The sequence below is a fragment of the Ambystoma mexicanum genome, chromosome 6q, assembly GCF_040938575.1.
Source record: "Ambystoma mexicanum isolate Mex_15411 chromosome 6q, UKY_AmexF1_1, whole genome shotgun sequence".
NCBI lineage: Eukaryota > Metazoa > Chordata > Amphibia > Caudata > Ambystomatidae > Ambystoma > Ambystoma mexicanum.
In genome coordinates, this window is record NC_090937.1 from 307,004,829 (window position 1) to 307,027,840 (window position 23,012).

Consider the following 23,012-nt stretch of genomic DNA (forward strand, 5'->3'; position numbering starts at 1 on the left):
AAACAATAGCACAGCAAACTCAGAATTCTTTTGGGCGGGAATGTGGACCACAATATCTGTGCAATTGCTTCAATGAAGTCTGCCAAATGTAAAAGGAAGAATTGGAGTGCTCGTTGACACAGTATATTCAAGTGTTAATGGTCGTGTTTAGAAAAAAACACGTGTACGAGTGTAACGTTACCGACAGCTTAACCTTGTCAGCATGCAGCGTCCAGCCAAACTGCCCAAACGGCAGCGTAGTTGCACTTTTCTCCACAGGGCTTATACATTTACAATGAACGGGACTGACTTTAGTGTGGGGAGCATTGCCAATTCAAGGCTATAGGGCCAACAATTTAATTAAATCATATGCTGACCATTCTCTGCTTTTAGGACCGCAGCAACTGATCTCTTCGCACTGGAATTATTTGTGTCAAAAGCACTAGGTTTACAACCAGTCTGGCCATTCGCTGTTCACATTTGCAAACCGATTCTTGGTAGTTTTTCAGATTCCTTATGCATGGCAGTGCTCAAATTCAGTTAATCTTACAAGCCAATTCACTGGCATTCCTGATATTTACTGACAGAACACCATTATATTGTCTGCCCCCCACTACATATGTTCCAAATGGTTATGTAATGGGCATTTCAAACCACAGTCTGTTAAAAGCTCCTTACTTCCTTGGCACTCGCAGCAATAAACTCAGTATGTGCTGTAGCTTTATAATGTTTTGGATGCATCAAACCCATTTTTAAGCATGAGGTCAATCTGACTGTTAAACATATTAAATGGTAGCTCCTCAACCGTTCTGCATCAAACTTCATTTTTAGTTCGGTGCACGTTTTTCCTAAAAGAACGTCTGCTGCATGGGTCAGGGCTTTGACAATGGGTGTATGGCAGTCCTCAAAATGCGCACTCACCATTAGCCAATGGCTAGTTAGAAATGGTTTGCTGAGAGTTTGTGGCGAATCGAGGGGGCAAGTGACTTTTTATGACTAGTACCTTGCATTTTTAAGTTTTTACCCCTGGTGTACACTTTGCAATCCATTTGTATTTTAATGTGATAAATCAGCAATTTTTTCAGTGTACTGACATGTGTATATCAATTTTGCTAAAATGTGCCTATTTACTGTATTTTAAATACCTGATTGAGATTTAAGAGGTCTGTTGGAATGTCATATCACTACTACTCCGTCCTGGTGACCCCGATAGTATTTCACTTAAACATGATTGACTTTTCCCGGGTTTAGAAGTTGGTTGTTGAACCCTTTACTGTTTTATTTTACATATACTGCATTATGTGTTTTAGTACTTATGCAAACAAGCTGTGTTTACTTAATGCAATACTAATATTAAAGAGTGTGTATACAAATATACATGTTATATTCAGTGTATATTGTATAATTTATTTTATCGTGTGCTTGTATGCGGCAAATTGTACTTTGATACCAGCCCTCACCCCTACTAAAAGTGAAGCCAGATTGCTTGGTTACGTTGCCACCATTTAGAGTGTGGTGGACTTAATTGGTGGCCACCCTTTGCTCACACTGGGAGATTGGTATTCTGGATCCCTCGCCATAGGGTTTCTGAATAACCACCATAACAGCGTGTCACCAAACCTTTAGATCTGGAACAAATACACCACTTTGTTTCAGCTAAGCCCGTGATCATGGTTAACGTTTAGGTCCATGAATCCTGATTTATTTTTTTTTAAATACTGTTATCCCCGTTCTGAATTATTTTAACAACATTTGGCCTTCTGTGTTTCAGATAATTTTGTACCTACGTATGTGCCTTGCCCACAGTGCCGGCGTGGTGCCCACTTCACAGAGTTTAGTGGACATGCAAGATCATGCTCCAGCCATTGGACGTTACATAAGAAGCTTACTGTCTGACAGTTCAGTTTCCTCATCCCCATCTTCCAAAACTGGAGAGATGAACCCGGCTCAAGTATATGTCGACCTTCTTCAACAGCTGCTGTCAGTCGTTGGCGGTAAGAAAGCCAGGGCATTGTAGCATGCATCTCCTTGGCACAGGTTGTCTTTGGTTTTGCCCATTATGTGACCTATTTTTCAACTTTCTCGATGTTTTAAATAAGCTTTAAGCTCGATTTGAAATTGATAATATTTAGTGAGCGCCACTATGCCATTTATTTTGTCTACATCCTATTAGGTAGATTTTCCTTTTCGTGTGAAATTCTCCCCCCTTTTTGTGTCCCCCAGCAATTTTGCTGGACTATTGGATTTTTGGACTGAGTGGGAGTTTCTCCTTAGTGAGTGCAAACCTTTTTCCACACGCATTCAATCTTTTATTCTGACCCTGGGAACCTTTTTAACCTCTTCTTTTTGGTACTTTTTAACAGAGTTATGCTTTCCTCCAACTTTTCTGGCGTCTACCTTTTCCTATTGCAGCACACCGCACTTTCTGTGAAGTGTTGCTGGGAGTTCCTAGCGCTTCCATTTTTATTTTAACCATGATAACACAATGTTGCCAGGTCAGGGGGACGCTTTGTCCCACCTGTATTTTATTTTGCGAGACCAGCACACCCCTCCTTAAGTGGAGTGCTGAGGGGAAACAATGTCCCCTTTGCTTGCCTCTCCCGTAGCTTTTTTGGTTACTGTGACAAGATCATTTGACAGGCTGGTGGCAGTGTGCCTTTTTACACAACTTTTTGTAGACTTTTGTTACAAGCTGTCTTCGTAGCTGCGGTAAGGGACACAAGGGTCACCATTTGCCTAAAATGGAGGCTGTACTTTTAAAGCCCTGTTCTCAATGACTTGTCCTTTTTTTGAGCCTTCTTCTACCTAGCTGGGTGGGTGAGGACTTGTCTTTGGCAGGCTTCACTTGAAAAGCCTGCAAAGACAGGAAGAGGGGGAGGTGACCGAAACTCCCCTGGTCTTTGTCCTGCAGTGTGCCTGCCTGTAGCCAGTTTGCACTGGGAGACTGGCTGTCCCTATTGGACAGCCACCCCCAAGTTTGAATGGTGATTGGTAGACTCTACTGATGTTCCTGAATAAATCAGAGGGTCCTGGAGCTGAATCCCAGACTCGACCACTGGAACCAAGATTCTGATGAAGGATGACATCTGCAGCGTCTTCCAGCGACCGCCAGAGCCTTCTGAGTAACTGCTACTGTCCCGACCTCAACTTCTGTGCGACAGGGAAGCTCTGAAGAGGACAACTTCCTCTCTTGGGCTGGTGGGCCTTACCAGTCCCAAGATGAACTGCATTTTGCACCCTCCCTGGAAGAGCTGTGACCTCCGTGGCCCATAATTCACCAATGCCCGGGCTCCAGTGCCATTTTGCGGTGCAACGCCTTCCGAAGAGCAGTTTCACCTGACACCTTGTAGGCATCCTCGTGGAACTCCAGAGACTGGATCCCGCTCCTGAAAGTCCCCTCAGCCGAGATGAGGACTGAGAATCGGAGCAAAGTTTACAGCACGACAACAGTCTTTCTCCCAAGCCTTGAAAAGGGCACCAACCAGCCAGTGCTGAAAGGATCCTCTGCTTGTCACCCGACCCCACGAGCAACCACCAGATCCACTCCAGGATGTTCATTCCTGTCGCGAAGACCGAGAAACCCAAACCGGGGTCTGCTGTCACCTCACCGTGGGGACCGCCCTGCTGCATCAGCTTCCTTGCTTGAAGGTACTGTTGTACTTCTAGTTATTGTTGATCGTGTGCTTCTGGTTGCTTCAGATAGCTGCACCTCGCACCCCTCCAGGACCTACCTTGAGCTACATTGGGGTGGACAACCTATTGTTCTCTACCTTACTTAAGACACTTGTCCTTGTGGCAGTTCAGTGACTGAACCTCCTAATTTCCTTTCCCTGTGAAACCTAACTGATACCAACCTGCAAACCCGAAGAGTTTGGGTTGGACTCTGCTTCTTTGATTCCTGAACTCTGCTTTCTTGTCCCTGTCTTCCTCAGCCCTCGGTCACAATACAGGATTGGACTTTCTAAGATAGACTAAGCTGAATTATCAAAAGGTATCAAAGTTTTAGCAAGTTTGCATATATGTTTCAGGAGGTTTGATTATGTAATTTGTTACCATTATTGCTATTCCGAAGTATCTAACTCTGTAAATATTGCAACCGTTCTATTATATTATTGTGTTCTAGTACTTACCTTCCTTGAATGCTGCTGCAAACCTTAGTGTATATAAATAAATACCTATTTGTTTATAGAATTCCAAGTGAGTAAGAGTTTCCTTCAACTAAATGTATGCTCAGAGTTCTGTGTGCCTCGCTACAGCCCTCCTCCCTCCTAGACTAAGCCTGGCTGCTCGTCCACAGCTACCAAATGTTAGGCAAGAATTGATGTAGTAACCCTGTGGGAGACTACACAACACTTGTCCTCTTGGTATTAGGTAACCCACCTTTTGGTATATGCTGTACTACACAAGTTGGTTATGTGACTGAGCAGTCAGGCTTATCTCAAGAGGGGTAAATGTGAGCTTTAGAGCTGTAGCAATTAAATTCGCAAATACAAGTAACCAAGTAACACTTGTACTCAAGGTTTTAGTTATAAATAGTTATGCATTTATTTAACAGCAGTTTTTAAATAAGCATTCTTTAAAAAGGGCAATATATGTAACAATCAAATATACTTTAAAATACTTTTTCTAGAATCAACACAAAGCTAGTAGATACTGTTTAGAGATGCTTTTTACACACTTCCTATATGCTGAAGTGACATCACTAACTAGGACAGTAATGGCGTTTATATATCACTACTACACTTTGTAGATTCTGAGGTTTGTAGAAAGGAAAGGTTAATGGAAGGAAAAGGATTAAACAGGTTCTCAGAGCTTGTGGGCACTTAAATCTACCAATGAAGTCTAGCCAAAAACCTTTCCCAGCAATAATAGTTTAAAACCACGTTATCACCTCTGAGGGACAACAAATATCAAGTCAAGTGGACTTGAAGAGTCTGCAGGGAGCCAGGACAGCGACAGTCAATTGGAGCACAGTCTATGGAGCCGAGGCGCTTCTTAGATGAAAAGTCTTGCACAAAGTTCGTTTTTGTAGACAATCACTGTAAGGTCACAAGCTGTTATACTTGTGAACGGTAGAGCTGAAATCAACTCTAGCAAAGTAGTTACTGCAAGTCTCAACTGAGAAGAGCAAAGATAAAAACACTTAGGTAAGTACCCCACGTCAGAACAGTACCTTTGGTTAGAAGAAGGGTGGTCCAGCTAGCTTCTGTCTGGTTGCAGTGATGCAGATCCTGGGTTCCTGGGCCTCAGCCGTGGGGACAAGAGGGAGGACGTCTGGAGGACTCCTGCGGCAGCAATTTGGAGGTCGGCAGTAGCTACGGCTCTTTTCAGATCAGCTGCACTTTCAGCGCGTGGTAAACAGCACCACTGCGGATCTTGTACACCGGTTGGCTCTTCACTCCTTGAGTCCTGCACTCTGGTGAGGAAATCGAGCTCTGGCTGTCCTGCTTCTGGAGGGTACTGGGGAGACTCCTGGAGCTCTGGCTGGCTTGCAGACATTGCACTCAACTACGGATTTCTCGACCCTTGGCACTCGGTTCCTGCTGCAGCAAAGAAGTACAGCCAGTCGGGGAAGAGGGTCCAGTGGAGTTTGTTTCGAGGTTAGTTGGTCCCACTAATCCAAGGGAAGAAGTCGTCCCTTCCGGAGCTTCTCTTGTCGATCAGAAAAAGGAGTTTCAACACAGCAGCAGGGCTTCATCGGGCAATTCAAAGTTCCTGGAGGATGCAGCAAGCTTCTTTCACGGTTTCTTCTTTGGTTGTTCTTCCCAGTGGTCGACTCTGCCTCTAGTCCCAAAACACTCGCCCTTTTTAAGCAGGTTTCTTCCATTCATGCACAGTCCAGGCTGTCACTCAAACAGCAGGGTGGCTGTCCTCAAAGGACAGCCAGCCAGTCAATCAGGACTGGGTGCATTCAGGCATTCCTAAAGACAAAGGACAGGGGAGTTTCAGGAACCTCCCTCACTTCCTGACCTTCCAGGCACACTGGAGCCAGAGATGGGTTTCAGTACTGATGCCTGCCAAAGGCAAAACAAAGGGCTCAAACCTGGCTTGGCGTGCAGAGTAAAACCCAAGAAGGACCGCACAAACAGAAAATGGTGAAAAAAGGGGACCGGGGCCATTTTGACAAAATGGTCACCCAGGGGTGCTATACTGCAGCTGAGGATTCAGCCTGCAGTAGAAAAGCACAATGGTAGGAAAATGAAACCACTGCCGGTGTAAAGTTGTCGGCTCCGTCATCCCCCATGAGTTAGTGGCGGAAGATGCCGGCGTCCTGCGGCACATTCGTCTGATTTAAGTCTACAGGAGTGCCGGAGGCTGTGCGGGGCAGATCTGAGAGGCGTGCAACCTGAGGCTGCCGGGTCTCGGAGCCGCAGACTCGGGAAGCCTAGTGGGGCCGAGTGACGGCAGATCCCTAGCTATGCCTCTGTGTAGGACAGAGGAATCACAGATGCGCCCGAGAGGGGGGGGAAGGCCTGGGGTTCCAGAATCCCAGGCCAGCCCCGAGCAACATGGGACAGAAGCAGAGTCAATCTGGAGTGTGTCCACGGTATGGGCGAATGCTCTTCTAGCCTGCCGCCGTCCGGAGCTGAGGGCTACATGGCCGCAGTGCAGGCGGGCTCTGAACTGCAGCGGACAGTCTGGGTAAAGGACTGGTCAAGTGCACACATGGCAGAGAACCCTAATTAGCGAAGCGGGCAGCCTGGGTGTAAACGACCAGGAGTATGTGGTGGTGATAGCCTCACCTCTGAATCGGGCAGCCTTGGTGAAAGGCCCGGAAGCAGATGGAGGTGACCGCCCAAATCCCGAGACGGGCTGCCTGGGTGTAAAGGATGGGGAGCTCACGCAGGTGACTGCCTCCCCCACGAAGCGGGCTGCCTAGGTGAAAGACATGCGATGCACAGGATGGTGATGGCTTCATATTGGAATTATGCAGCCGGGGCTAAAGACACACGGAAATCAGGGCGGTGAAGACCTCCCCGAGGAAGTGGGCTGCCGGGGTGCACGTCAGGTGCAGTAGACCTCGTTATAAATCCGAAGACAGTGCGTGAGGAAGTCAAATCACTGGACGGAGCCGCCCATCTACCCCAAGAGCCTATGAGTTCAGGATTACCAGTGGTGGGGGCAAACATTAAAGCAGTTCAAATCGTGTGGAACAAGGGCGTGATGGTCCGGTGAACGGGCACTGCCCTGGAACTCTCGGGTCAGCGACATCTTGTCAGTTCCTCCTCGCGAAGTCTCACAGCCAGTTACACGGAGACCACTTAAGGGTGTGTTTGGCCCTACAAATGCAGCTTGCACAGTGGTCCGGCTCTTTGGGGGAGTGAGTAATCAAACACTGTCAGGCAGTCCATCAGCAAGGAGGATGTCGAAGGGAGGTGCGAGGCCCAGGACTGGGTCGGGTGATATCAAGGTGCTTCTGGGGATCCAGGAAAGGGGGAAGGAGCCGCTAACCCCAAAGAAACAATGGCCGAGGTTCATCCACCCCCAGTAGGAATGGCGACGCCAACATCTTTCACGAAAGAAGACTTGGTGGAGATGCTTTCCTTGCTGAAACAAGAACTCACTAAAGAGATCAAGGACACTAAAGAAACAATGCTGAAGATAGTGGCAGACCTAAACTCACATATGATAGTGCTGCAAATGAGGGTAAACGAAGTCGAGGACACACTGTGCGAGCAGGCTCACGATCAAGCAGAACTCACCAACAGAATCCTCGACTTAGAGGAGCAAATGGAAATGATGTGGGCCAAGCAGGAGGACCTCGAGAACTGTTAATGACGAAATAACATCAGGATTTTCAGAATACCGAGGGAAATATCAAACCGGGACCTGGGGGGCTACGTGAAGGAACTGTTTCAGACTCTGTTAGACCTCCCAGAAACCGCAGGGATGGAGTTAGACAGAACGCACAGGGTGTATACTGCACAACAGCATCGCAACCTTCTACCGGATGTGCTCTTCCACTTCTTTCAGCAAAAAGAACAGATCATGGCGGCGAGGAGGGTGGAGCCTGTACAGTTTCGGGGGAATCGAATTGCACTATTCCAAGATCTGGCACCACGCACCCTGGCAAATAGGCGGAAACTGCACGTTGTGACAGCCTGGCTGCAGGCGCAGAGGATCAAATATCGTTGGGGGTTCCCTTGCAAGTAGAAGAACCAAAAATATGCAATCGGACATGAAGAAGCGGCAGCAACATTGATGAACGGATCACAAGAGGGCTCAGCACAAGGAGAAGTGCCCCAGAGCCAAGAAGGGTCCAACAAAGACAAATCAAGAAGGCAGAGACTAAGGATGTTCTTGGAGGTGGCACTCTGCACGGGCAAAGATTGAGGGGACTCAAGTGACAACGTAATTCATTTCACCTGGGCGCGGGGCAGAACCTAAAGGCTTGGACCTAGGCCTCCTAAAAGGTAAAGCCACCTCTATAGAGGATATATGGTTGAGTACATACGCCACTTGGCAAAGAATATCAGACACAGGGAGGGGAGATGACATCTTGAAAGACGGGGGTCCATTCAACTGTCATCATAATTGACGGATGGCAGATTTGTTAGTGCGCAGGTGTAAGGGCCTGTGCAATTGTGGTTGGTGTTTTGTTGGAGTCATAACTTCTGGTTCATTGTTTTTTAGGGTTATTGTTTCTAGTTCACGGTTCACAGCCTTTCTCACGATGCACTAACACCAAGTAAGAGGTTCTCTACCTACTGCCCCTGGTGGGTGCACTCGCACTTCATCACAAGGGGGCACAACCAACATAAAGGACATAATACACAATGGGTAACCCCAGTATAAAATGCTTGACCCTGAATGTGAGGGACCTACATTCACCCGTAAAGGGAAAAGCTATTCTTCAGAGGCTCATCTCAATGGAGGTAGATATTGCATTAATTCAAGAGACCCAATTATTAAAGGAGGATGAAAAACACATGATTGGGAAGGGATACACACAGGCATATTTTGCAACGAGTGGGCAGAAGAAGTGTGGAGTGGCTATCATGGTCCTTAAGGGGTTACGGCTACGAATAAGGGATGTGCTGAGGGACACACAGGGGAGGTACCTGCTGGTCAAAGGGGATCTTGGAAATTGGAAATCGGCTGGGGGCGATTTTATGATCCGTTAAAGAAACAGGTGGAGTTCTTGAAAGGGCTTAATAGGACTGTCTGGAGTTTCATGGAGGGTGAGGTAATACTGGGAGGGGACTTTTATTGTGTGGTGGACCCAACAATAGTTAAAACCCTGGCTCAGACGAATGACAAAATGTACTTCTATTCCATGACCACTTCATTGAGGCAACTAACACTGATCAAGGTGTGGCGGTTTGCTCATCAAGGAGAAAATGGTTACACTTTCTTCTCGGCAGTGCACAGGGATTTCTCCAGGTTAGATTGTTTTTGTCTCTCCTACCCTCATACCACTAGTCACCACTATAGAGATCCTGCCAAGAGCGCTTACGGACCACTCCCCGGTGATACTGGAAATGTACCTGGATGCAGGGACCCCACAGCAAAAACCCCAGTGGAGACTCAATGAGCATATCCTTGGGGATATGGTAGTGAGAACGGCGATAGAGAACGCAATATCCCAATATTTTCAAGAAAACAAGACAGGGAAGATAGACATACGCACTGTATGGGACGCGGGGAAGGCAGCACTCAGGGGCGTCATAATAGGGCAGACAATAGCCTGGACGGGAGAAAGAAAAGGCACATATTAATAAAGGCAGCAGATGGGTGCTAAGAGACCTTAGAATAGCCAAACCGGAAAGTAGCACAATCACTACTTACGACAAAGCAATTTTATTACTTTAGGCGTAATAAGGTGAACAAACTGTTGGCAGCTAAACTCAAGAAGAAGTCCACTCGTAACTATATTGGTGCCTTAAGAGCTGGGGACGGACAGAGGGTCACTACAGAAACAGGGAAGATGCAGGTCATGGAAGATGAGACGAGATTGAAGGATGTTCTCCCACACATTATAGATGCAGATCAAACATGATTTATTAAGAATAGAGGGGCCCATGATAATATTAGGAGGGTGATTAATTTAATAGCCTTGGCCCCGTATTTCCCAAGAGGATTCTCACTCACCTCCCTAGACGCTGTGCATTCGACAGCATGGCCTGGGATTTTCTGCAAGCTCTCTTACCATTATATGGCTTTGGGCCGAACATCAGTAGGCTAATCTTAGCGAACTTTCAAATTCCCTCCATTATCGTCAGGGTTAATGTGAACAACCACTTGCCAGGTTCCTCTGTCGCCCATGGTCTTCGTAATGGCCATGGAGCCGCTGGCACTAAGAATCCGAGATAGTCCCCGCATACAGGGCCTGGAGTGGGCAGTGAATACACATAAAGTAGCACTAAATGTGGATGATGTCATCTGCTCCATACAAGACCCCAAACAGTTGTTACCCCCCTAATGGACCTAGCGCAGTTCCATGGGGTTTACGGGTTCCACATCAACCATAAAATTTCAGTGGGCATGTCAATAGGCATACCCAGGACATTCAGTTGGAACTCCAGTAGGCCTTCCCCTTTAGCCCTTTAAGTGCCTTGGGTATTTCCCCCCAGTGCCAGGGCCTTTTTTGGTGATTTTGGTATGTGGCCATTCAATGCCTTCTAACTTTTTTGTTACATGAGATATCTCGGCCAAATTTGGCTCTTTTTTCCCACATGTAGGTGGTCGTAACGCCACCCAGGAATCCTAGGTTGCTGTAGGAGGGTGAGGGAAAATAAGCAAAAAAGGCGAAAATATTGGGTTTTTTCAAAAAATGCCAATAAAATGATGTACAAAGAAGCCTGTGGTTTTTTCCTTGTAAGAGCTAGGAACAAATGGTTTGCTGTGCTGAATTCCCCAATTTCATTGCTTTCAAGAACAGGTTGAGTGGAAACGAAAACAAATTATTTTGATGTGGTTATCAACTGGTTTGTGAAAGGTAGGCTATTTTGGCCATTTTTGTCAATTGGACATGCATGCATGGATGGAATGGAAGAAAAGGGTAGGAAAGCCGAAATGGAGGTCAGAAAGGCAAATATTTCTGAAAAGTAGACAAAATTCCAAGTTTAGCAAGGGGTGATTTGCATAGGTCAGGCAAACACTAGGTAGGGGAAAATGCCATAGATTGGGGGAAAAGTGGGAAAATGACCGAAAAAAAGGTATGTGTTGGACATGGTTGGCTTGGTACGGCAATGGCTTCTATGTATTTTGAGAAAAGCAATGCTCCGCTACATTCCCCCGACTCTTGCAGTTAGGAAAGCCCACATTTTTTTGTAGTGTTTTACAAAACAAGCAGTACCACAAGCCAAACACTGAGCCATGGTACACAGGAGTTTTACGCTCACGGCCTGAACAGACGCACTTTGCATGTGTAAATCGTGAAAACCAATGTGGTGAGGAACGGCAAGCACACATTTTTTGAAAGAGCACAGGCAGACCTTTTCAAGGGTAGGTATCGTGTGCAGGTTAAAGTGTATGGTGCCTAAAGCAGCGACTAAATGTAGGTCACATTTGGGAAATTAAAGGGTTGTGTGACAAAGGGCACCAGCAAATGGGTCAAAACGTTATGAAAACCACACAAAAACAAAAAATGTTATACCTTCACGCATTCCCACAGGTATGCCGATGAAAACGGTACCTCGCGTGTAGGTGCACATACCTGGGCGCCAAGGGGAAAGCCTAAAACACAGATAACCCTAAGTCTGTTTTCACACCTGAATTTGACAATTTCTCCAGACAAGCGCAACATACAGATAGGGGCCTAGGGTGTCCAAGCCAGCAAGGAAAACAGGGAACCCCACACATTTCCCAAAAGAGGACATCCGTGGGAATCCACACATGGCCAAATTGGAGGGGCGGCCCATCTCCTGTAGCCCTCCCAAGGGGCAGATAATGGGGGGGGCTGTCCTGGGCTCAGGCGTCCGTTCCTAGGAGCAGATATCTGGTCCCAGGGAGGGCTGCATGACATGGCACCCACTCCATTGCGGCTGGGGGGAGGGGGTCAACACCCCATCCCATTAGAAGATTCCCAGACCCTTTGGGGTGCCCCACAGCCCCCCCTAAAAAGCGTTCCACCATTTTCCATTTTTTTCTTTGTTTACGAAACTTTCCTTGGCGCAGAGGGGCACATTGGTGTGCCAATCTGGCCCCGGGGTGCCCAAACCTTGCTGCCCCACCCATTGGGGGGCCCTCTCCCCCTTCGCCCCAAATGGGTGGCGGGGGCACCTCATACAGGCCTCCTACAAACGGCCATTTAGGGTGGGGGGAGAGGGCCCCCAAAAATGGTGGGACAGGCCCCCCAGTGGGTGGGGCAGTAAGGTTTGGGCACCCCGGCGCCAGATTGGCACACCAATGTGCCCCTCTGCACCAAGGCAAGTTTCGTAAAAGAAAAAATGAAAAATGGTACACTACACTTTAGGGCGGGCTGAGGGGCACCCTAAACCGCCAGGTAATTTTCTAATGTAATGGGGGGTGACCCTCTACCCCCCACACCAAATGCGGGGGGGCTTCTCATTCAGCCCACCATAGGGGCAGATAAGAGGGGGCCATCTCATGCAGCCCTCCCTGGGGTCAAATGCCCCTTCCTTGGAGCAGATATCTGCCCCCAGGGAGGGCTACAAGGGGTGCCCCCATTTCCCCTCAGGGTGAGGGGGAGAGGGCCACCCCCCTTTTCTGTAAAATATATCCCTGGTGGCTAGTGGCCCCCCCACTCCCACCCAAAATTCCCTTTTTGTTTTTGTGGTTTTCGTTTTTTATTTTGCCCCCTTCCCTGGGGGCAGATGATCAGCCATCTGCCCCCAGGGTTGTACACATGTGTCTCCATGCTTTGGGGACCGGGGGGGGGGGCTGCTTACTGTAAGCAGCCCCCACCTCCCCCCGCATTCAAAGACATCCCTGGTGTCTAGTGTACATTGCTGCCCGCGCATCGAGCGCCCTGCGCCCGATCCGCGGGCAACAATGCTGTCACACAGTGTGTCCTTGGAAAGGGGAGAATCTCCCCTTTACAAGGACACCATTTCCGGAAAAATCCCCCCAAGTAACAAACGGATCAATGGTGGCCCAGTGGGTTGCTGGTCACGGATCGAGCGCACTGCGCTGATCCGGGACCAGCAATGCCTCATATATGTGGTGTCCTTGGAAAGGGGAGAACCTCCCCTTTCCAAGGACACCACTTTTTCCTCTATCCCTGGTGGCCTAGTGGGCCCCAGGGCCCCAAACCCCCTCCCACCTCTGACCCCCCCGCCCCCATCCCTCGAATTTTTATTTTTATTTTTTTATTTTCACCCCTGGGGGCAGTGATCATCTGCCCCCAGGGGTCTCCGTCGCTGTGGCACCATGCTTTGGGGCCACGGGTGGAAGAGGGCCGCTTACCTAGTAAGTAGCCCTCCCTCCCGCGTCACAAACTGATCTGTATTGATCCGGTGACATTGCTGCCCATGGATCGCGCGCCCTGCGCCCGATCCGCGGGCAGCAATGCCACACAATGGGTATCGTTGGAAAGGGGGAATTCTCATCTTTCCAACGATATCCGCCTCGATCTCCGGCTTGAAATACAGCCAGAGATCGAGGCGGAGAAAGGTGAACACTCACCTTCTGTTTTCACCGCAGCAGCCCGAAATGGCTGCTGCGGTGAAAATTACTTTCACTTTCGCGCCGACGTGCTTTACGCACGCCGACGTGAAACTGAAGGTAATCCAGCCCCCTGGCAGTGAGGGGGTCCTCTCCCTCACATACCCGGGGGTTGGATTACAGTTTTGAGCGCTCAAAACAAGGTGCCAAAAAGGATGAGATACCTCGTCCTTGGCACTTAAAGAGTTAAATGGGTGGAGAAGGAGTTTAATTATCTGGGGGTAAATATCGCTAAAACATATAGAGCCCTTCATGGGGCCAATGTCACACAACTTTGGAAGGAAACAAAAGCGACCCTGAAAGGCTGGGAAATCCAAGAAATATCGTGCCTCAGTAGGGTGACTGCAGTCAAAATAACAATCTTGCCCAGGCTCTTATGCACGTTTCAGGCCTTGCCAATCAATATCTCTGACAAAGAGCTGACAGACCTGCAAACGGTAGTAGGGCAGTACTTCTGGAAATGGAAGCGTCTGAGAATCCTGCGGCAAACGCTCCTCAGAACAAAAGAGGGGGACTGGGAGTTCTCTGCATAGGTACTACCAAGCAGCCCAGATTGCTCCTATGTTCTTCTGGGGATCGGATGAAAACGAGCCGAAATAGAAGGGGATAGAGCAAGGTATGACCGACTTCTCACTAACCAACCTGCCCTTGTTAACTAGACGGGACAGAGTGGGATTACTTGAATCCACATGCACATCACTGGATATCTGGCATAGGGCCCGTACAGGGTTGAGAATCAAAGCTGATGTAGGTTCATTAACACCGGCATTGCAGAATCCAGAGTTCTCACCAGGCCTGGTAAGGGTGCCGTTCAAATGGTGGGAATCACTGGGGCTTCTAGGACTTAGAGAATTATATAAAGAGGGGCTCCCCTTAACATTTCTACGCAAAAATAAATTCACACTCCCGGAATCGGAGCACTTCAGATATTGTCAGATTAGACATTGGGTCTCTAATCAGAAAATAAAACGGGCGAGGGCACGCCCTCCAAAGGGAATCGTACCGCAGCTGATGGAAGGGCAAAGTACCCATATGATCTACCGGTGCTATCGTTTACTTGGCAAAGCCCAGCTGGGGGACAAAACAATGGGAGGACGATGTGGGGGCGGAGATTCCACCGGACGATTGGCAACGCATATGGGCCCGAACCAACAAGAGCTCCAGGTGCACAGGTTATAAAGAATGTGTGATTAAACTCTGTTTTAGGTGGTACATGACACTGCAGCGCCTGCATGTTATATCAACAGACTACTCGGACCGCTGCTTGCAAAGATGTAGCCAACTGGGGAGCTTCTTTCACATGTGGTGGCAATGTCCAGTAATACAAACTTATTGGCAAGAAATTAAATTGAGAATTAAGGACATTGCAGGAGTGTTGTCCCGTTGTGCCCCAGAGTCATGCTCCTGGCGGAGGTACCTGAAGATGGAGTATATCCAGCCTCAGGCCTTAGGGCTGAACTAATAACCCAACTTTTACTGGCAGAGAAACTTAATCGGGCACGATTTTGGAAAACCGAAAAGGGGCCGGGACGACATACTGGTGGGAGAAATGAACAGCCCACATAACAGGAAAGACGGTATGTTTTTCTCACACCTGGAACCCATTCTTTGACTTTGTGGATGACAGGGAGCAGAGATTCTTTCGCCCACAAACTCTGATACATTTGCTACTGGAGACAGCTGGACACGTTTGGTATGCCTAAGGGGATATTGAGTATTCGGATACGTTTGCACAATGATTCACAAATACAGGTGATGCTCAAATCAGAAGGATTAATAACCAGACCTATTATTACCTTAAATGGATTGAGAGAAGGATGCATACTAGCACCCATTTTATTTAATCTTTATGTGGCAGATGTTGGCAAGTTTTTATTGGAAGCTTATTTTGGACCCCCCAAAATTGGCAATTTAAAAATTGTGTTGGCAGCATATGCGGACGACTTTGTCTTTTTTGATCAAACACCTGTTGGTCTGCAAAGACTAATTGAAGCTTTTAGGCAATATATGAGCTCACATAAAATTGCAATAAATCCTGCTAAAAAAGTGATATTAAAACTGATCAAGGGGGAGAAGATGAAAAATAAGTTTACCTGGTCACTGGACCATAAACAAATCGGTTATATCTCAGCTTTTCTTTAGTGGGCAGGCATACCAAATGTTCCTATAGAAATGATCTTAAGGAGAAGGTGCTGAAAATGGCGTTGCAAAGGAAATTAGTTGATGGAACATATGGTGAATTTTCTATTTTACTGACACTGAAATTCTATAAAATGAACATAATCCCAAGACTTAATGGGTTGGAGTCCTTCCCCTTGTGGATATTGTCAGAGTTGAACTATTTCGAAGCAATTATGTGGCGTTCAATTTTATTTCACATATCTTGTGTTCCTTATGCAGTAATACGTTACGAATTGGGATTCCAATCTAGTCGAAGTATTTTAATATGGAAAAGACTGAATCTTTTAAGGGTCTTGTAAACACAGATTGTAATCTTTACCATTTGTTGGGTAATGAGGTTAAAAATGGACTCCTCCTTTCAGACCATGCACCAGTAACCCTGGAACTCCTAGCCCACCAGGCTACACCCCCTCCACCGCGCCGCTGGGCTTTATTTGTCCCAATCCTCAACGATATGCCCCTGAGAGATGCAATCGCCTCCACGATCCGTAACTTCTTCAAGGAAAACCTCAATGGAGACACCTCCCCAGCGAACACATGGGATGCTATGAAAGCGGTGGTCTGGAGGGAACTCATCGCCCAAGGAGCGGCATACCACAAAGCTAGGCACCAAACCCGCCTCTCCCTGGAGAAGGAACTTCAAGACGCAGAAATAACACACAAGCTGAAGGGATGGTCCCCGAAGACACAACATGCGATCCGTACTGCCCGAAACAAAATCGAGACCCATTACACCGAACACACAGCCCATCTCCTGGCTAAGGCGAAGCAATTTTATTATGCCAAAAATAACAAAGCAAATTAACTGTTGGTGAGCAAACTAGCCAAGGCAAGACGGACCAACACCATCACCGGGCTACAGGACTCTCAAGGTAGGGTCCACTATGCAGAGTGGGAAAAACAATTGGTGGCGGGCCACCTGGACCGGGTGATGTCCCCCATTCCCAGGGACCAAAACAAACAAAGGGAATACCTACAAAAAGCGACACTACCACACCTGAAGGAGTCAGCCCAAATAAACCTTGATGCACCAATCACGAACGAGGAAGTTGAGGAAGTTATTAAAGCCCTCAGAGCACGGGCCTCTGGGCCCTACGGGTTCTCTGCAAAATTCTATAAAATCTTCCGACTGCAACTGGTTGCCCCTATGGACTCCCTCTTTCACTCCTTCAGGGACTCGGGCACAGTCACGCCCTCGATGGCAGAATCCATCACAATCTTGTTGCCCAAGCTCGGAAAAGACCCGAAAGACCGAGCCTCATACAGACCAATTGCCCTGATGAACATTGACGCTAACATTTATTCAAAAATCCTGGCCAAACGCCTTGCAGCCATCCTGCCTGAAATAATCCACCCAGACCAATCGGGCTTCGTCAATAGATCTACAGGAGAGAACGTCCACAGAGCCCTGAATTTGATTGATTTTACAGCCCGGAAATCGCAGAAACTAGTCCTGGTGGCCCTGGATGCTGTCAAAGCGTTCCACAGGGTGGACTGGACCTTCATGAGCCAAACCATGGAAGCCTTTCACATCGGACACATGTTCCGGAAGATGGTCCTACCGAACTATCAAACTCCAAAAACCTTCCTTTGAGTCAATGGTGCCCTTTCCACCCCGATATCGCTAAGCTGCGGGACCAGGCAGGGATGCCCGCTATCCCCATTACTCTTTGCCATGGTGATGGAGCCATTCCCCCAGAGGATCAGAGCCAACCCCAACATCAAAGGCCCTCAGATCGGCCTCACCCAACACAAAATAGCCTTCTATGCAGACAACGTCCTGCTCACTCTCACAGAACCCGCTCGCTCCGTACGCCATGCCCTGACAGAAATAGACAACTATGGGGAAGTCACAGGCTTCTCTATCAGCTACTGCAAGTCAGTAGCCTTGGGGACTGGTCTGTCGTCGAGCGACTGAGAGGCCCTCTCCTCACTATGCCCCACACAATGGAGTGAAACGTTATCCCATACCTGGGAGTCCAGATCCCGGCGGACCCTAAAGCGGTTTATCAAGCAAACTCCCCCCGCTCTTTCGCGAACTAGAAAAAGACCTGAAGAGATGGACGACGCAGGAAATCTCCCTGATGGGACGCATCACAGTGAGCAAGATGAATATTCTTCCTAGATTCCACTATGCATGCTCCGCCCTCCCCGTGGCAATTCCGCCGGCCGCCCTCCAGGGACTCCAGAGGAAACTACTCCAATTCATCTGGAAAGGGGAAAAAGGCCTGAATCCCCCTAAGAACAATGCTGGGAAACGCTCGCCTGGGAGGACTGGGATTCCCCGATCTTCAGAACTACCAAATAGCGGCCCAACTAGCCCACATTCAGGCCTGGCTACTGTCCTCTGGGCGCCCCCGATGGGTGGAAATAGAACATTCCCGGCTGCCTTTTTCTTTACGCTTCCTACCACACACGCCACCCCATCTCCGACAAAGCAGAGACGAACTTCTACTTTCCACCAATCACACATTAAAAGCATGGGACTGGGCGCGGCGGCGACAAAAGATCCGAAGGGCTTTAGCCCCTACTCACCGGTCTTTATGAACCCCTCTTTTGCCCCCGGAACCGATCCCCACAACTTTTTTTTTTTTGTTTTATTTTTTTTTTTTCAGGTTTAGCCGCCTACAACATAGGCAGTGTCACTTTTTTTTAATTAAAATTCATTTGGTTTACATCTTAAACCTTACATTTATCATTCACATTCAGTTTACATGCGATTTAAGAACTGGATAAGGGGAAGCTTGGAGTCACTGGGCCAACCTTTCATGGAAGGTCACCCGCGAACATTCGAACAATGTAGAGAGACCTTTCGACTGAAAGAAACAGACAGGATCACCTATATTCAACTCTGACACTGGTGCTCCCACCCACAAACCCGAGAACCAGCAACACGCACGCCAACGCCACTTGAACCTATGTGGCAAGATCTCCCGACCCGGGGACGGATCTCGGCCCTATATAAACGCTTTTCAGGAGACTTCCATAGCTCCAAAACCTGAGCAATGGCCCAGTGGGAGGCAGACCTAGGGCACCCGTTAACTGACCAGAACTGGGTGGATATTTGGTAACAAACTCATTCTGCTGCCTCCTGCTTCACAAACCGAGAATGTGCATACAAACTCCTATTACGGTGGTATTACCCCCCCCCTCCCCCCTGAGATTTCATCACATAAATCAGGCTCTTAGCCCCGCCTGCTGGAGACCATGTGGACAGCCAGGTTCCTTTTACCACATGTGGTGGTCGTGTCCAAAGGTGCAACTTTTTTGGTCCCAATGCATGACCACGTTCGCAGTCATCACCCAGAAAGCAATCCCACTGGTACCTGAAACCATCCTTCTGGGGGCCCCAGTTCTGGGATGCTACCCAAGATCAGGAAGAAAGGCCACACTCTTGACTCAGTGCCTCCTGGCAGTGCGGATTGTGGTGGCTCGTACTTGGAAGACTGTTGAAGGACCTCTGATGGCGTTGTGGTGGGGGAAAATGTGGGACATTCTGATTGCAGAAAAGATAACAGCGGCCAGAGCCGGGACTCTGCACCGCTTCCAGGACACCTGGGCCCCATTTCTAGACTACAGGAGGGGCCGGGAGGGTTTGGGGGCTGACTGCCATGTGCTGATTTTGCTTGTAATGTTTTCACTCTGCTAAATTGCAAAAATAAACACAGTTTAAAAAAAAAAATTCCCGCCTGAAGGAGGTTTTGGAGTTGCATTGTTTGTTAAAAACCTAATAAAAAGAATTAAAAAAAAAAGACAATTATTAAAGGTAAAGTCTGGGCAGCAACAATAAATGATGTAGTGGGTCCATGACTGTATGTACAGAAAAGGAAATGGATCAGTGGAAACGTACCTTAACCACTTCCCAACCAAAACAATTTTAATGCGATTCAGGTTCAATGTGTTAACAAATGAAATTCTAAGCATTGGAGAAAGGTCGAGTAGGGACAATGCATCATGTAGACATTGTATGAACCTGATCGAAATAGAAACTTAACTGCATTTGTTGCTCACATGCTCTGCCTTAAGGATCAAATAATTTAATATTTTAGTAAGTACGTCTCAAATACTAAATGGGTTCCTTTAGAACTATTTTGGATGAATATTTAGTATGGAAAATCCGTGTCCTTGGAGTTCGCAGTTCTTAGGTTTTTTAGGGATTCAATTTCAATTTTAAGATGGATATGTATTTTATGTAATTTATGGTATGAGGATGAACTCTATATTAATTGAGTAATTATTTGTTTTATTGCAATTCATAGTTTTGTAAATGTTTTTATAAACCAAAAACAATAAATGTGTTTTGGCCATATAGCTCATGGATTCGTCTAGTTTTTAAGATGGATTTTGCATCTTTAGTAAGCTAACCAGTTCTAATGCTTTCTAAAATGTTAGCAAAGGCGAGATCTACTGACTGACACATGTTTTGAGTTAGTTCTCTGTAGCAAAAATGTGGCCAGAGATTTACATTTCCAATGCGGGGAAGCCAGTCATCAACCCAGCAACGATTAGTACGGTATGAGTGGCCTGGGTTGGAAGTAGAGAAATTGATCTACCCTGGAAGCCCAGACACTTAGCAAACTTACCTACACCTGTACAATACTGTGATTACATTCCTCTGCCTCCCTCTCTCCCACTACGCAGGACCCTCAAATCTCGCTGTGTTTAGCCTTGCATTCAAATCTCGCTGTGTTTAGCCTTGTACTCCAATTGCATTGTTAGGGTAGGACTCTCTCCCACTATACAGGACTCTTAAATATAACTGCCTTTAGCCTTGTACTCAAATCTCACTGTGTTTAGCCTTGTACTCAAATTGCATTGTTAGGTGCAGGCCTCTCAAATCTAGCTGTGCTTAGCCTGTACTCAAATTGCATTGCTAGTTGCAGGCCTCTCTCCCATTATACAGGACTCTCAGATGTAGCGGTGTTCTTTCCTGTACCAAACTTGGATTGTGGGACGCATTTCCTCTCTCCGACTACACAGGACACTCAAATCTAGCTGTGTTACTTTATACACAAAGGTAGCTGGGTTCTACCTTGTACTGAAACTGCATTGTGAAACTTGTGCCTCAACTGCGCAATACAGTCAACTAGGCGCCATGTCACTCACAGACCACCACAATGCAGCCCCCTAGTGCACCACCAGCCCCGACGAGTCCCAGTGCAGTCTCTCACTACTGCCATCATCACACAGCCTACCCCCCTCCCACAGCGCACCTTTAACATGCTTCCCTCGCCCCCCTTTTTCCCCGGCCCTCACCATACCTACCTCCCTCAAATTGTTACTCTCCCTTACCCGTAGATCCCGCTCGGCACAAATAAGAGCTGCAAGATGGAAAGACGTATTAGAGAGCACCCCCCCCACAGAACACACCAAAGAATTGCAGTAAGACACCTAACATGCCTATCACATTCCAACCGCGCCAGCAACCGACCTCTGACACCTCCCGTGCACATTTCCCCCCTTTCAACCATCCACCATCCCCCACTCGCACTTCCCCACCCTTCGCGCAGCAAGAGAAGCCCTAGCCAATACCCCAGCCACCAGAGAAACACCCACCCTGTCCCATACACCCATGACCGCTCATAATGCAAGGAAGGGTCGAGACCGCAGACGCCTAATGTCCCCCCTAGCATCACCCATTCTCCGTCACAGTACGCAATTACTGCCACCGCAATATAGGAGCGAAACCTCCCTGCCCGCACCCTACCCAGTCCTAGCTCTCCTCGCCCCCGTCCCCACAATCCAACTGCTCCCTCATCTCCACACTCCACCGCCCCTTTTCCGGTCGCCTGTCCCCCATCCCAACTGGTCACTAACCTTCACGCTCCACCGCCCCATTCCCAGTCGCCAGTCCCCCGCCCTCCATCTCAACTGCTCACTCATCCCCACTCCCCACCTCCTCCCTTCTCATCCTCCCCGCACACTCAGTCCCCATATCAGACCACACTCCCCCCGCCCCACCATCCCTACACACCCTCTACCCACAGAGGCATCCCACCAAATATCTTGCACCCTCCAATGCCAGGTCAGTTTCCAAAAACAAACTCCACATCTACGACCTCATCACAGAAGAAAACCCAGACATCCTGTTCATTTGTAGACCTGGTTGTCGGATGACTACGGACCCCTTGTGCATGAGACCTTCCCACCGGGGTCCATTCTCACTGTCCCGAACAGATCACGAAGGGGAGGAGGGCTTGCAATATTACACAAAGACCAATTCAAGCTAATAACTAAGGACACCTCCACCAGCACCACAGACTAGGAATCCCTCCTGGTAAAACTCCCAACTCACACCATCCGCCTCACACAGCTTCCTACTCATCTGCAGATCCTTCGGCTATAACAAAAACTTCACACACATTTTGTGAAGCACTAGCCGCCAACCTAGTCCTACATCCAACCCTCACCATCCTAGGAGACTTGATCATATGGTTCAACTCCCCATCAAACCCTATGACCAGGGCATTCACAGACAGCCTCGATCCACTCAATCTGAAACACCACACCTCCATTCCCACCCACAGGAGAGGCCACACCCTCAACGCAATTATCAGCACCGCAAACAAATATATCCAGCCCCGCGCCCCCTTTCATGGACGGATCACTCAGCACTCTGTTTGACCATACCACTCAACACTGTGGTCAGCCACCAATTCCCCACACGTCCATCACCAACAGCCCCCTCTGCTTACCCGCTATGGAACAAAGTGGTAATCATCCCAGATCTTGAATTCTCTCTCCGCAACTCCCTCAACTCACTGTTCCTGGCGCAAGGACCCCCAGCAATAGACTCCTTCGTCCTCTGGCTTACCAATGCCCTCAAACCCCACACCCCTTCAAAACACACTGCACAGAGATCTGGACCAACGCTGAGGTGGTTCACCCACAATCGCAAACCTCTCAACTCTCAAGCACTGTCTGTAACAGGCCTGGATAGCCGACCAGTCAGCCCAAAACAAAACCGCCCTAGCGAGGACCGCCAAAATTTACAGATCGGAAATCAGAAAAAGCAAGAAATCTTTATATGGGAACTGAATCCAAAATGCTTGCAACCCAAGTAAGGAACTACATAAAATCATAGCAGAATTCAAATCCCCCTCATGCTCTCGCCTGTCCATTCCAAGCTCTCAAGCCTTATGCGACACCCTCTCGCTCCACTTCTACAATGCTGCCAACGAAAGAAACAACGCCATCATCGCCAAACTAAAAATCCTACCGCC

At 48.1% G+C, this 23,012-nt stretch overlaps 1 protein-coding gene across 2 annotated transcripts in view; it reads left to right on the forward strand.

The window, feature by feature from the left end:
* Positions 1-23,012, forward strand: part of ECPAS (Ecm29 proteasome adaptor and scaffold) — a 3,148,361-nt gene that overhangs the window by 861,072 nt on the left and 2,264,277 nt on the right. For both annotated transcript variants that reach the window (XM_069630810.1, XM_069630809.1), the window contains exon 18: positions 1,751-1,973. In XM_069630810.1, the coding sequence (XP_069486911.1) occupies positions 1,751-1,973 (223 nt within the window). The remainder of the gene's footprint in view (positions 1-1,750; positions 1,974-23,012) is intronic.